Source organism: Protomyctophum parallelum (genome assembly GCF_964188405.1).
Source record: "Protomyctophum parallelum genome assembly, chromosome: 12".
In the NCBI taxonomy this organism is placed as follows: domain Eukaryota; kingdom Metazoa; phylum Chordata; class Actinopteri; order Myctophiformes; family Myctophidae; genus Protomyctophum; species Protomyctophum parallelum.
The window spans coordinates 40,265,599-40,278,225 of NC_139712.1; the positions used below are offsets into that span (position 1 = coordinate 40,265,599).

A 12,627-nucleotide genomic window follows, 5' to 3' on the forward strand; every position below is an offset into this window, starting at 1 on the left:
ACTCAAGCTGCCCACAATTGGTTTGTCTTACAGACGTATGGTGCAAGAACAGGAACGGAAGCAAGCATACTAGCATAGGGATAAAGAATGTTGAACCAGTGCTAATAAATTAGTGGACAGTAAAAAATAAATAAGTGAAATACATTTGAAAAACAACTACCTCTGTACTTTTAAATACACTTGACATTTGTTGCTAAGCTATATTTACAGATATCAGATATTGGAAAACTTGACCGAACATGACTCGCTCACTGTATAACAAAATGAAGTAAAAACTTGCTCATGTTTTATTATTTTATCATGCTCATAAAGTGCTCTGTGCTCAAAGTGCAATTAACCCATTCTGACCGGGCACCCATTTTGGTGTCAGCATCATGTTATGCTTTAGCTATTGAAAAATAGCAGATCTACAAGCTCATATCGCGCCACCGAGTGGCGCGATACGAGCTTGTAGGTCTGCTATTTTTGAAAAAAATCGAAGAACGACTGACATTTTTAGAATCTGATCTCAGGTCAGAATGGGTTCATCAGACCAATGTGTGTCCGGCGGAAACCTCGTATGAATCTGATCTCAGGTCAGAATGGGTTAAATTGCTTTTTCAATTGCACTTTGCACAGAGCACTTTATGAGCATGATAAAAATAAAAGGAAAAATGTTTCCCCAAGTCTCAGTCTATAGACGTTTTTACTTCATTTTGTTATACAGTGAAGCGAGTCGTGTTCGGTCAAGTTTTCCTCTATGTTTTTGAGACCAACGCTCCTGTAGTTAAGTTTGAAAAGAAAGGACGAAGAAAGGCGAAACAGTTTCCTAAGTGGTTCAGATATCAGATATTGCCATTTTATGTTTGTTTACTTTCATGTTTGCTTAACCCATTTTGGGCGGGAACCCCTTTTGGTGTTAGCATCATGTCATGCTTTAGCTATTGAAAAATAGCAGCTCATAGCACTCCACCGAGTGGCGCACTACGAGCTTGTAGGTCTGCTATTTTTGAAAAATCGAAGAACGACTGACATAGAAACGTAGCTTTTTCAGAAAACTGTCATTATGCCAATGAAGCCACTTTGAATTGAATGCACTTGTAATCAATCGAGCCCAGTGCCTGGATGGATCCTCTAAAAGTGAAGGAGCGTAATGCTCACGTGTGGTGGGTTACATGATGTTCCACACACACACACACACACACACACACACACACACACACACACACACACACACACACACACACACACACACAGTCTCATTAGAAGAACAGCGATATTTACCTGTGGCCTTCTGTGAAAGAAACAATGCAGTGCCATGAAAGCCCATATTATTCAAAGGAACATGATTAGCCTGAGGGTGTTCTCACACACGCGCAAGTGTGTGAGCGCGTACACAAAGACAAACACACACACACACACAGACACACACTGTAGACACAATGCGCCTCAATTTGTAAAGCAAGCCTCGGAAGCAGCATCTAACAAAGAGCTCATTTATGGACGCGACGCCACAAGACAGCGAGCGAGGCGAGCCGAGAGGAGCCAAAGCGTTTTGAATAACCAGCCGTCATGCCAGACGGCGAGGATATGGAGGTAATTTGATTTCCGGTGGAGGACGATAACAACAGTTAACAGCGATGCCTGTGACGGGGGGGGGCTTTGGAACAAACGGGTACGGTGTTATTGGGCAGTAGACGAAAAAAAATACCTACAATGGAGGAGGAAGAGAATCTAAACCTGAACCAGGTGCAGGTTTAAAAACTAAAAGGAGATTGTGCCGGGAATTGACAGAGGCTTGAATTATACATTAGAGTAATTGGGCCTGTGGAGGATTTAGATTAAATCTGGTGAGAGCTGATGAAACATTCCCTGCAATTTAGTGACAAAAAAATAAATAAAAAAGACACAGTATCACACTGCTAAGCAGCATCGTTCCTGTGGAAAGTAATAAGGCTTCAGAAAAATCTATGGTTCTAATCCCTTAGAACTTTTCATCAGTCGTGGAAGGCTTCTGTAATCGTTAGCGTGGTGAAGTGTTGCCTCTCAGGGACCAACGCAAGTCGGGAACACGTCAATGAGAAACCCGTTGACCTTACATGAAAACACGTGTGGAGATCCATTGTACAGTGTACAACTGTACACACTGACAAACAGCACCAACGGCACAATGGCATAATCTGTGAAGCCGATAGGTGAGGTTGGCCAATCAGGGAAGTTGATGCCTACACCCCTTCAACCCACCGTCCCCAAACACACAGAGATTCGGAGCGGCCTCCACATACCCGTGGACAGTCAGATACAGACATTTCAGTTCTAAACAACCATTGGTCCAATCCAATTCCAAATTGTAATTGTCATTAATTAAGACATCCCTTGACTCCTTCAAAACTGCTCTCAAAGGGCACCTACGGACGGCTGCAATTCGAAACTGGCCCCCGTAAAATCTGAATGCCCCACCCACCCCTTTTCCCCCCTCACTGTATATGTTTCTTTTCCCTTTTTACCTCCTCTATGATGATTTCCTGTTTTGACTATATAGTTGTGTATATTCGTACGTCTCTAAATGTTTTGATGAATTGAAAATGCTGGGCCCTATTGTAAACAAGTGTAATGCTTTATGGTGTCGTCCACTCAGTTAACAGTTTTTTTGTATCGAGTTGTACTTGGAATGTACTGTAATTCTGCAAACGGTTAATAAATCAATCAATCAATCCCAAGAAAGACAGGTTTTGTAATACTAGACCTATAAGGCCTACTCGGGGACCATACAAGTCGGGAATGATGCAAGTTGGGAATGCATGCCCCAACCAGTTATGCAATACCTGGGTAAAAAAACAACATAAAACAAGTAATGGATGGAGATCGAGAGAGCTCTATAGAGCGTTGTTAGAGGTGTGTGTGTGTGTGTGTGTGTGTGTGTGTGTGTGTGTGTGTGTTGTGCATGCTGTGCGTGCATGCTGTGTGTGCTTGCGTGCGTGCGTGCGTGCTGTGCGTGCATGCGTGTGCATACTGTGTCTGAGTGTTTTACCGGTGGTGGTCGTTCAGGGATGGGTTCATTGCGGAGGGCCTGCAGGGCCTTCATGGCAGCGTTGTGTCGCGCCGCCTGGCGGGTCCGTCCCTCGCCAATAAACTCATGAGTCCCCACAGACAGCTGCACATAGAAGATCTTAGGAACAGGGTAATGGTACCTGGGTTGGACAAGAGCCAGACGTGGAGGGAGGGATGGGAGGGAGGGGAGAGTAGGATGGGTGGAAAGGAGGGAGTGAGAGAAGGAGTGGGAGGGCGAGACAGAGAGAGAGAAAGAGAAAAATAATAGGAGAAGAGGGAAGGGAGATGTGAGAGAGAAAAAAAACGAAACAAACAGGACTTTAGTTTACAGGAGGATTGTCAAAGCAGTACGAACTAAGACAGTTTGACGGCCATTCTCAGATTCCAGAGTTACTTAAAAGTCATAATACTATACAGGTCTGTGCCGTTCTGCTGGGATGGATAGAAGTCCTGTGTAAGTTGCTGCAAAACAACACTGCCCCGATAACAACACATGATGAATGTAATGCGCCCAACCATGAGGAAAGAAAAGAAAAACAGAACATGCAGGCTGGGTTGTTGTTCCTTCCAGTATTTCCTACAGTTCAATCCTACAAGCGCAGATTTATCACCGGCTTATTGTGACAAAGGAAAAGAGATTCTGAGTGTGTGTGTGTGTGTGTGCGTGTGTGTGTGTGCGTGTGTGTATGTGCGTGCGTGCACTTGAGCACTGTGCGCACATTGCCGAACAAGTTATTAATGTTCACACGGGTCCCGAATTAAAAGCCGACCACTTCATCAGGGTCAATTACTTCACAATGGCTTCTTGGCCAGCCATTTGACTGATGGCTACCCATTGGTTCTCTGAGACAGAACAGGGAACAAAGCGTGGGGACATATATCCTCTCCTCTTTCTTCTTGCTCTGGACATAGATTCTGCTCTCTTTCTCTGTGCCCTGACAGAGCGGGACCAAGCTGTCACGATCTGGTTCACTGGGCAGATTTAGGGGTCTGAAAGTCTGCATTTGACCCACCCCCCCTCTCCTAGGCCAGGGAGGGAATTGGGCTTTGCAATTTAGGAGAAAGACAGAATGAACGAGAAAGAGCTGTTTTTGTAAATATCAGTGACCCGTCTTCATTCCATCTTTGTCAATATATATAAATATATGTTTTACATTCAAACACACATTCAAATTCACATGCAGTTACCATAATATGGAAGATGGAGCAGCAGAACAGAAACAGTGCTGAGTGCTCTCTAGAGATGGCTAGTGTTTTCACGTTTGGTCAAGGCATGTTGCCTTTTAATGAGAGGATGAAAATCAATAGTCAGCACCATGTGGCAGAGGCTCGTTTCCATCCATGCTGGGGGAAAATTAAAACAAGCTTCACAGAGGCCGCAGCTATCTCTTTCTCCGGCTATAAACACCGCAGCTATTCATTTGCAGCCATCCTAGAACCTCATATTTGGCACGAGGGCTGCGGTGGTGGCAGCGATATGGGATTCGATAGCAGATTGAGTGCATGTGGGGATGTTGGATTCAGTGTACAGGCACAAGCCACCGGGAGGGAATAATGAATAATGTTATGCAGCTGAATGTTGTGAGAAGGGAGGGCAAAAAAAAAACTATTCCTGCTCAAAGTAATCAAATCACAGTAATTTCGCCATGGCTGCAGAAATAGCGGTGATGATAACATAAAATAAATCAGATCCACAGTGAGTTGCTAAATATACACAAAGGTCTGGTCCCTATCAGAATGTCATGTTTACTAAAGCTCTCTACCAGATTGGTTTATAAAGGTTTCATACAGCAGACCTCAACTGACCCAAATATATTTACACATAGGAAGAGGGTGGTAAGTAAGTAAGTAAGTATTAAACATGCTTGGTGGCATTTCAATCTTAAATAAAAGCTTCTTGAGTGACAGACAATATGTATGCGGAATTCTCCCCTGGGTCGGTTGTAAGTTGTCAGTGAAAGCAGGGAGCTCTAGAGGGGACAGGCTCAAGTCATACTTCATCAGATACCATTGAAGTTTGACAGCAAAGGTACCTTTCATTAGCCAGGGTTCCAGCCTGCTTCGCTGCGTTCCGTGAATTTGTTGTGTCACTCGCTACTCAGTCTGGAAAGGGTCCTATCTCCAAGGTAGGCACTAGGCAGGACATGTAAACGGGTGAAATCGACCCGTGGCTTCTGATTGGTCTGTGGTGCGGGTTGGGAAAAAACACCAGTTTGACGTCGTATCAATGTGCACTGGGTATCATTCACTTAAAATCACCCCACATAGCCGTCAGTTTTTTTATACTACTGAATCTGACATAGTTACTCTCGAGTCTCGAACTGGCGCTATTTTTTTCAGTGAGAAAAGCCTGAGAAAAGCATGGACGTATCAGCAACAACGTGGCTATGCAATAGGTGACGTTATGAAATACGAGTCAACAGCCTGCTGGCCAGACGAGTGACAACACACGGAAAGCAGAGAAGCCGGCTAGAAGCCAGGCTACCCTTTCATGTACAGTACCACGACAACTCAATGTTGCAGTTGTGACATTTTGGGGGAGTACGGTTAGGGTTTGGGTAAGGGTTTGGTTTAGGGTTAATTTTAGGCAAGGTGGGCAACATTTTTGGGCACGAGAGCACCATTTTCCAACGCTGGTGAGCTCTACCAGTTCCAAGTGGAAACAACCATTGTTTTAATGCAACATAGAATAAATGAACAATTTAATCATGATAAATTTAATATAATTCAAGCTTTCCTCAAATTATTTCTTGTATTCTGGTGAGTACACACGATAGCCTCCAGAGGCTGCAGTGGTGGCTTTTGAATGACTGATTGATTGAATAGGATAACACAAAAAGCCCTGGGGGTCTTGTTTCCATTGTGCAACTCTGAACGATTAACGTTACCAACCCATTTCGTAGAAACTGCCTGCTGTGTTCTCATTGAGATTTGACTAATTTCACCTTTGTTTTCCTAGTTCACAGCTGGAAAAATCTGATGATGATTTTGTGGTTTGTCAGAAAGTGTCGTTCCAGGTTCCAAGTCCCCTTTTTTCACCATCGCTGCACAATTACAGATGAGACAAATATATTTTCCATTTGACATGTCAAAAGATAATTATTTTCTCATTCTGCAAGAGAAAATCGTCTTTTGTCTCTTGGCGTCTCTTCCCAAACTCATTTTCATTATTGTTGTCTCATCTTGTCTCGTTAACTTTGATTTAAAAGTAGTAGTAGCCTATAGTATTAAACAGGTTACGCACATATTCAGACATGGCCATTCAGAATACTAATTTGGGCTGTGCCACTCCACCATATATGATTTGTAGGGGTTCACACAGTTCACACCCAACCAGCAAACCTAGTATGACTGGATGGCAGACATGAGTGGTTGTATTTGTCTGGGTTTTCAAAATGCTCTGAGATCAAATTGAAAGCCTCTCAAGAACGAACGGGTGATGGTAAAGATCTGCAACCCTGTTGTAGGGTTAAGGTAGGCAAGGTTTGGGGGTAAGGTTAAGGTCAGGATAAGGTTTCCAAAGTGGGGTGATGCCAATATGGTATGATAAATGATCCTGTGGGTTGTCATTGATTAAGCATCAACTATGATGAGATGGGGACGAGATTGGGCTGTTTATTTTAACTATCATCTGGAAAGAGACCTGTAAAAGTTTTAATGGATGAGCACAATAAAAATACATATTTTTCAGAGCAATTTCACTCCTATCAACAACACATAAGTACTGATGCTGATGCAATCTGATCGTGAAAACTTTGTTTGGACCGTATCTGTTTTACCGTATGCACCCACCGCCAAAGAGGCTAGGATTTGGCAATGTGGTGTGCTAGCTACAGTGAACAGAAACATTGACAATGTGAGAACCACAGACTTTCTGCTTTGTGTCCCAAAATGCCCTGGCCTACGGAGACTTTTAAAAGTGAGCACTCCTTTCAACACATCTGTAAAACTGCCATTCCTCTTAACAAGCCCCCTCCCTTTCATCCTCTCTCTCCTCTTCCCTCGATCTCCTGCCCGGCTAAGAATGAGTCAGCATTTCACTCCCAGAATTCCGGTGGGTCCTTAGCCGGCCCACAAATAAAAAAAAAGGGGGAAAAAAACATATACTCCTCTCCGCCTGTCCACGGGGGCCTTCCCAGGGCGGGGCCTGCCTGGCCCTCGCACGTCAAGTGTGGCCCCGAGGTCTCAGAGGACATGCCAAGTGCAACATGGGCTCTGGCCAACAGGGCTGAGCAGGCCTGGGAGCAGCTGGGGCTGGAGCACTGCACTGGGTACAGGTGCAGAGAAGAGAGGGAGAGAGAGAGAGAGAGAGAGAGAGAGCGCCAGGCCTGTGGGAGACCCTACTCTACAACGTGGGAAAGTAGTGGCTTACACACAAGGATGCCGGCCCAAGAACGAATGAACACACACACACACACACACACACACAGGAAATTGAGGCCAATATAACAAACAGCACACAGGGAACTGGATCGGCCCATTCTGTACTATCAATTATTGTCATGATTTCTTTATTACAGAGCGAGATCTAGATCAGCACACCTGGTGGCAAGGTGTGGACACTGGCAAGATGCTTAGAAATGTGTGTGTGTGTGTGTGTGTGTGTGGGGGGGGGGGGGGGGGGAGCAGAGCAGTGTCGCAGCTCAATCACAATGATAACTCATCAGTGACTAATGGAATCGACATTAAAGGCGAACGCTTCCCTGCAGCTCTCTTTTAATACGGGCCACATTGGCTGAGGCTACCATTTCATCTTAATCACACAGGCGTGTGAACACACACAGACGCACACATTCTGACATTCTAGAGTCATCCAGGCCACACACAGTCAAAGTCAAAAAGGAGAGATACAAGAATTTCAATGAGCGCTATGGCACAAAAGGAGTGATCGTTTTCATGCTAGCGATCATTTTCTCCACTGGCATGGAAAAACTCTTTCCTTTCATTTGCTTTTGAAAATAGCGATCTAATCCCATGTCTATCGTCCAATCGGCGAATTGCCATGTTTGATTAGTGGTTCATTTAATATCGCGTGGACTATTCACAAAAATAATGCTGCAAACAAATTTCCCATGCTTGATGATCCATGCAAAAACTATCTACTGCACATGCTGTAGTGTAGGAAACAAATGTACAATCAATTTTTCCAACTTGAGGGAATTGTCAGTCAATAAAAAGATATCTAGCCTAATTAACACATACCAGAAAGAATGTAATGCTCACAAAGCTTTTGTTTTATAGGCTGGCTTTCAATTCTGCATCAGTTGCACTCATATCTTGTTAAAGTGTCCCTCTTTTCAAATACTCTGAGACAGAAGGTCACAAAACTATCTTGGCAGATAATTTGCTCACTGGAGCATTAAATTGGCAAGTAGCCATGTTCTTTCCTTTCATGCACCTAGATTAATGTAACATTGGCATACACTGTACTAATGGTCTAGTCCTGATCAGAGCAATGGTCACCTATGGCCATCTGAAGTGTTAAACGTGCTGTAACACTGATGTAGCACCCTGTATGTGTGCAATTTAGGTGTTTTATGGTGTGACTATTCTCACGGCGGATCTGTGAACACTAGTGTTTATGCCAGGCCTGGTGTGGATACAAGCCCCCAGTAAGGCTATCCAACGTTGAAGATGCCACGACTACCTACTGGCGAAATGTGGAATTGCAGCACTTTCATGGAGGTTTACCAGGGGGGCAGTCAGACAGATATTTTGTGAAGCCACTAAGGAAATCGGGATTTCCTGAAAGTTCATATAATGGCCTGTTGTGGCGCTGTCATTGGGCCCATAGCCCCATAGAAGTCCATGTATTTGGGCCCATCTTCACCTAGACTGTATTACCTTAATAAACATGGTCATGAATACTTTCTGCTTCCAGTCACTAGTTTAAAGTCTCATTTCTAATGTCATAATATTCTTTTTGGAAAATTATGGTCCCATTTATTAAAGAAATGACCATAAAGTCACGTATGTTCTGAGGGGCGTGGCTACCGTTACAGTCTATGATCGGGATTCCCCACACACTCGAGTCAAAATAAAAACCAACTAAGAAGAAGGGGGGAAGTCCCGCCTCGTTGTCTGGGCCAGCCAATGGCCAGCTGGGCCAAAACGGATCTAGAAAGATGGCGATTTACAATTCAAGGACTGACAGGCTTCATTTTACGTTCATGTTAGACCCGGGGAACGCTTTGTCCATATTCTTTACAGTCTATGAGGTGGACGAACGTTCATGACGTCACGTGCGTATAAGCCCGGACCTCAAAATAGGCTAGGCTAAACTTCCGCTCGCTCGAGCCATTGAGTTATAATTATACTTCCGGCAGTCTTCCGGGAGCTTCCAAACGCCACTGAGCAACTTCCACTGAAATGAATAGCGGGGGGGGGGGGGGGGGGGGGGGGGGTTTACACTCCGGTTCTGTCTCTATCCTTTATAGCTCTATGTGTGGATCAGAGCAGTGGTGCAACTTCACAGTAATGTGTAAGCTGGGTTGTACAATGTCATGGCCCCTGGCAAACTGGGTGGAACAGCGTGGTCCCTGGCGTGACTGTTGTTGTGGCAGACCCCTTGTGCCAGGTCTGGTGCTGATTGGAGCAAACGGTGCGCCGGAACAATGTGTGGCCCCTGGGGGCCAGTGATGGGGTCACACATGACCCCTGGCGTGACTATTGTGATGGCAGACCCCTGAACAGTGAAGTATGGTGCAGATTGGATCGGAGCAATATTGTTCACCTCGCAAGACCATTTATTATTTGTGATGTCCACTTGCCCACAAGCCCTGTAGGGCTTTGAAATGTATTTACTATTATTTGATTGCATGCTGCATGTAAGATGAAATATACTGTATTGGTTAAAAAGTACAGTACAGAGTACAGAAGAAGAGTCGTACAGTAAGTTGATCATATTTCACCAACAGTTATCGTCCAGTGGAAAATTCTAATCGCAATTTGATGGTGTTAAGTTATTTTGCCAGGAAAGTCTTCATAATAAAGGCGCTAGAGTGCCAAGCAGATGAGGCAGATTTTACTCTGAAAAGCCCCGCCTTTCATTACCCCCCAAAACCGGGAGCCATAATCTTCCATTACTACCTCGCCCTGTCACATTTGATTTTATATATATTCAAAACGAGATGCTTGATTAAGTCAGAAATGAGGACAGAACAGCGTTATGATCAAAACCATGGAGAGCGTAGATTCAGAGATATGAGCAACATTTGTCGGCCCGTAAACAAGGAAGTGAACGGCTGTGCGCATGTGTGAAACATGTCTAGGATCGCTGAAAAAATGCTCAAGACAAAATTGCAGTTCACCGTGTCAAAATGTAAGATTTAATATGCTCAACAAAGGGGGCAGATGCAGATGACCAAGATCAGGAGCCAGAGAGCCAGAGTCCAGGAGAAGATGGATGTTGCCGTGGGTTGACTGGTAAACCTGCAGGGTAGATCTCTCACTGGGACAGTCTCTTTTCAGACTGGGGCCAGGCAGGGCGCCACTCAGACACAACTACTACAATACAATACTGCTACTACCCACGATCCCAGGCTATTACAGTGTCTCGTTTTGTGTGCAAGCGAGCACATATGAACTTCGACACACACGCATGTGCGCGCACACACAGACAGACACACACACACACACACACACACACGATCCTAGACACCAAAAGCTGTGTATCACAGTCATTGACACATCTCTAAAAGATTTGTTTCATATGACAAATGGAATCTTGTACAGAGGCTTCTGTGTGTTGTTCTTACGTGCACAATGTCCACAGCTGTAATTGATTCATGGACAACAGACTCGAAATAAAGAACACCAAGACCAAGGCAAGCAGTGACATCATATAATATGATAGGAATGAGTGAGTGTATCGCCTCCCCTTTGTCTCCCGTAGACGCCTGGCCACCAAGACTCCCACTGGCCACACACATGCACAAGCACAAAACATTTACACGTCACATACTAAAACACGAATCTAACACACACACACACACACACACACACACACACACACACACACACACACACCCCCCCACCCCTTTTGGGCTCAGAGCCCTCTGAGGGGACGGGGCTTAGCAGAGGGTGACACAGATCTGGGAAAACGGCGAAAGTCTTGGAAAGGTTCATTCCTCCGCCAGCTGCATTTACTTCCGATCTACAGCATTTACAGTACATGTTTATCTTCTCCCGCCTTCAACTCCTCCACAATTAAACTACGATCCCTGCCTGCCTTCCCATGCATACACCCATGGCTGTTTTCTCTGTCACACACAGGGTGGAATGGCGAAGGAGAGCATGTAGTTCAGTGGTTATCAACTTTTCTCTATTGGAAAAGAATTTACGCACGTGAATTTTCAAAGCAGGTTTACTTGAATGATCAATCAATCGATTGTGTTCTGGCTCGGATCAATGTAACTAACATATACTTATACGTTATTATTCACCAGTAAGATGCCCTGAGGGCGAGGTCGTGCTAAAACAACAGGTCTGGAAATGCCCATATGGACTTTTTTTTCGGGCCGGGTAGGGCGTCAAACGTGTGCTAATTAGTAAGCCCAGGCCGGCTTAGCCAGCCCAGTTAGGGCCCGCCCCAAATGACTTTGGGGCGGGCCCGTCTAGAGTTTGAATGGACAGGTATCAGTGAAAAGGGAGACATCGAAGAGGAATGATGGGTGGGAAAGGCTCAACATGTGCAATGACAGAACAGGTCAGTTCCATATATGGAGATCTATGGGTTTGATGAGTTCAGATCAACATAGTGTCCGTGAGGTCAGATGTAGTTGCTGGCCAGCTCCATATATGCAGATGTAGGTGATGATCCAGTCTTCTCCATGTATGTCTATCCAGGGTTTGATGTTGTCAGTGTTTTTGAATTGTGATCTTCATATATGGAGACGGCCATATACGGAGCATGTCACGAGGCGTGACTGACGCTGTATAATCCCTGTCACACTATTCCTGAAGAAGATCCTAAGGGATCGAAACGTTGAATCAAATAAACCAGTGGAGCTGAGTTTTTCATACCAGTGTTGCAGACTCTATTTTTTCTCTTGTATTAATAGCCATACCCATATGGTTAATTTAATGAGGCGTGACGGACGGACAGACAGACTGACTGACAGGTTTTACAGGTTTTCATATTAAACTGCGACCTATGGTTGCAATCAGTATCACAATGATAACTAAAGGTTTTAAAGGTATATTCAAATACCTTTTTTTTTAAATAATCCTCCCTACTATAGAGTGTGCTGACCATACAAGGAGTTCCTCCCTGTCCCCAGTTAACCCCTGGGGTCAAAAAACCTTAGGTTTCGTTTTTGGCTAGGGTTAGCCAGCCTTCATCCAATCAGGATGAGAGGGGCCTTCCTCCAATCATGATCGAGTGGGGGCGGGCCTTGGTGCACGTGCTGTTGGCCTGTTGTGTGTCCAGTTGTCCACCCCACTGTGGCTAGATGGTATGGCTGGCACTGCAACAAGTGTGGGGTGGGAGGTACCCCTGGGAAATGCCTGAGGTGAGGGTTGGAGGGTGAGAGAGAGAAACGCTAGAAACACACCAGACGAGCAAGCATAAGCTGATTTCTTCCCGCTCCATGTTAA

General features: G+C 44.9%; 1 protein-coding gene across 1 annotated transcript in view; it reads right to left on the bottom strand.

The window, feature by feature from the left end:
- Positions 1-12,627, bottom strand: part of stau2 (staufen double-stranded RNA binding protein 2) — a 109,998-nt gene that overhangs the window by 79,954 nt on the left and 17,417 nt on the right. The window contains 2 exon segments of the mRNA XM_083778567.1: positions 3,011-3,013; positions 3,016-3,170. Of these exon segments, the coding sequence (XP_083634693.1) occupies positions 3,011-3,013; positions 3,016-3,170 (158 nt within the window).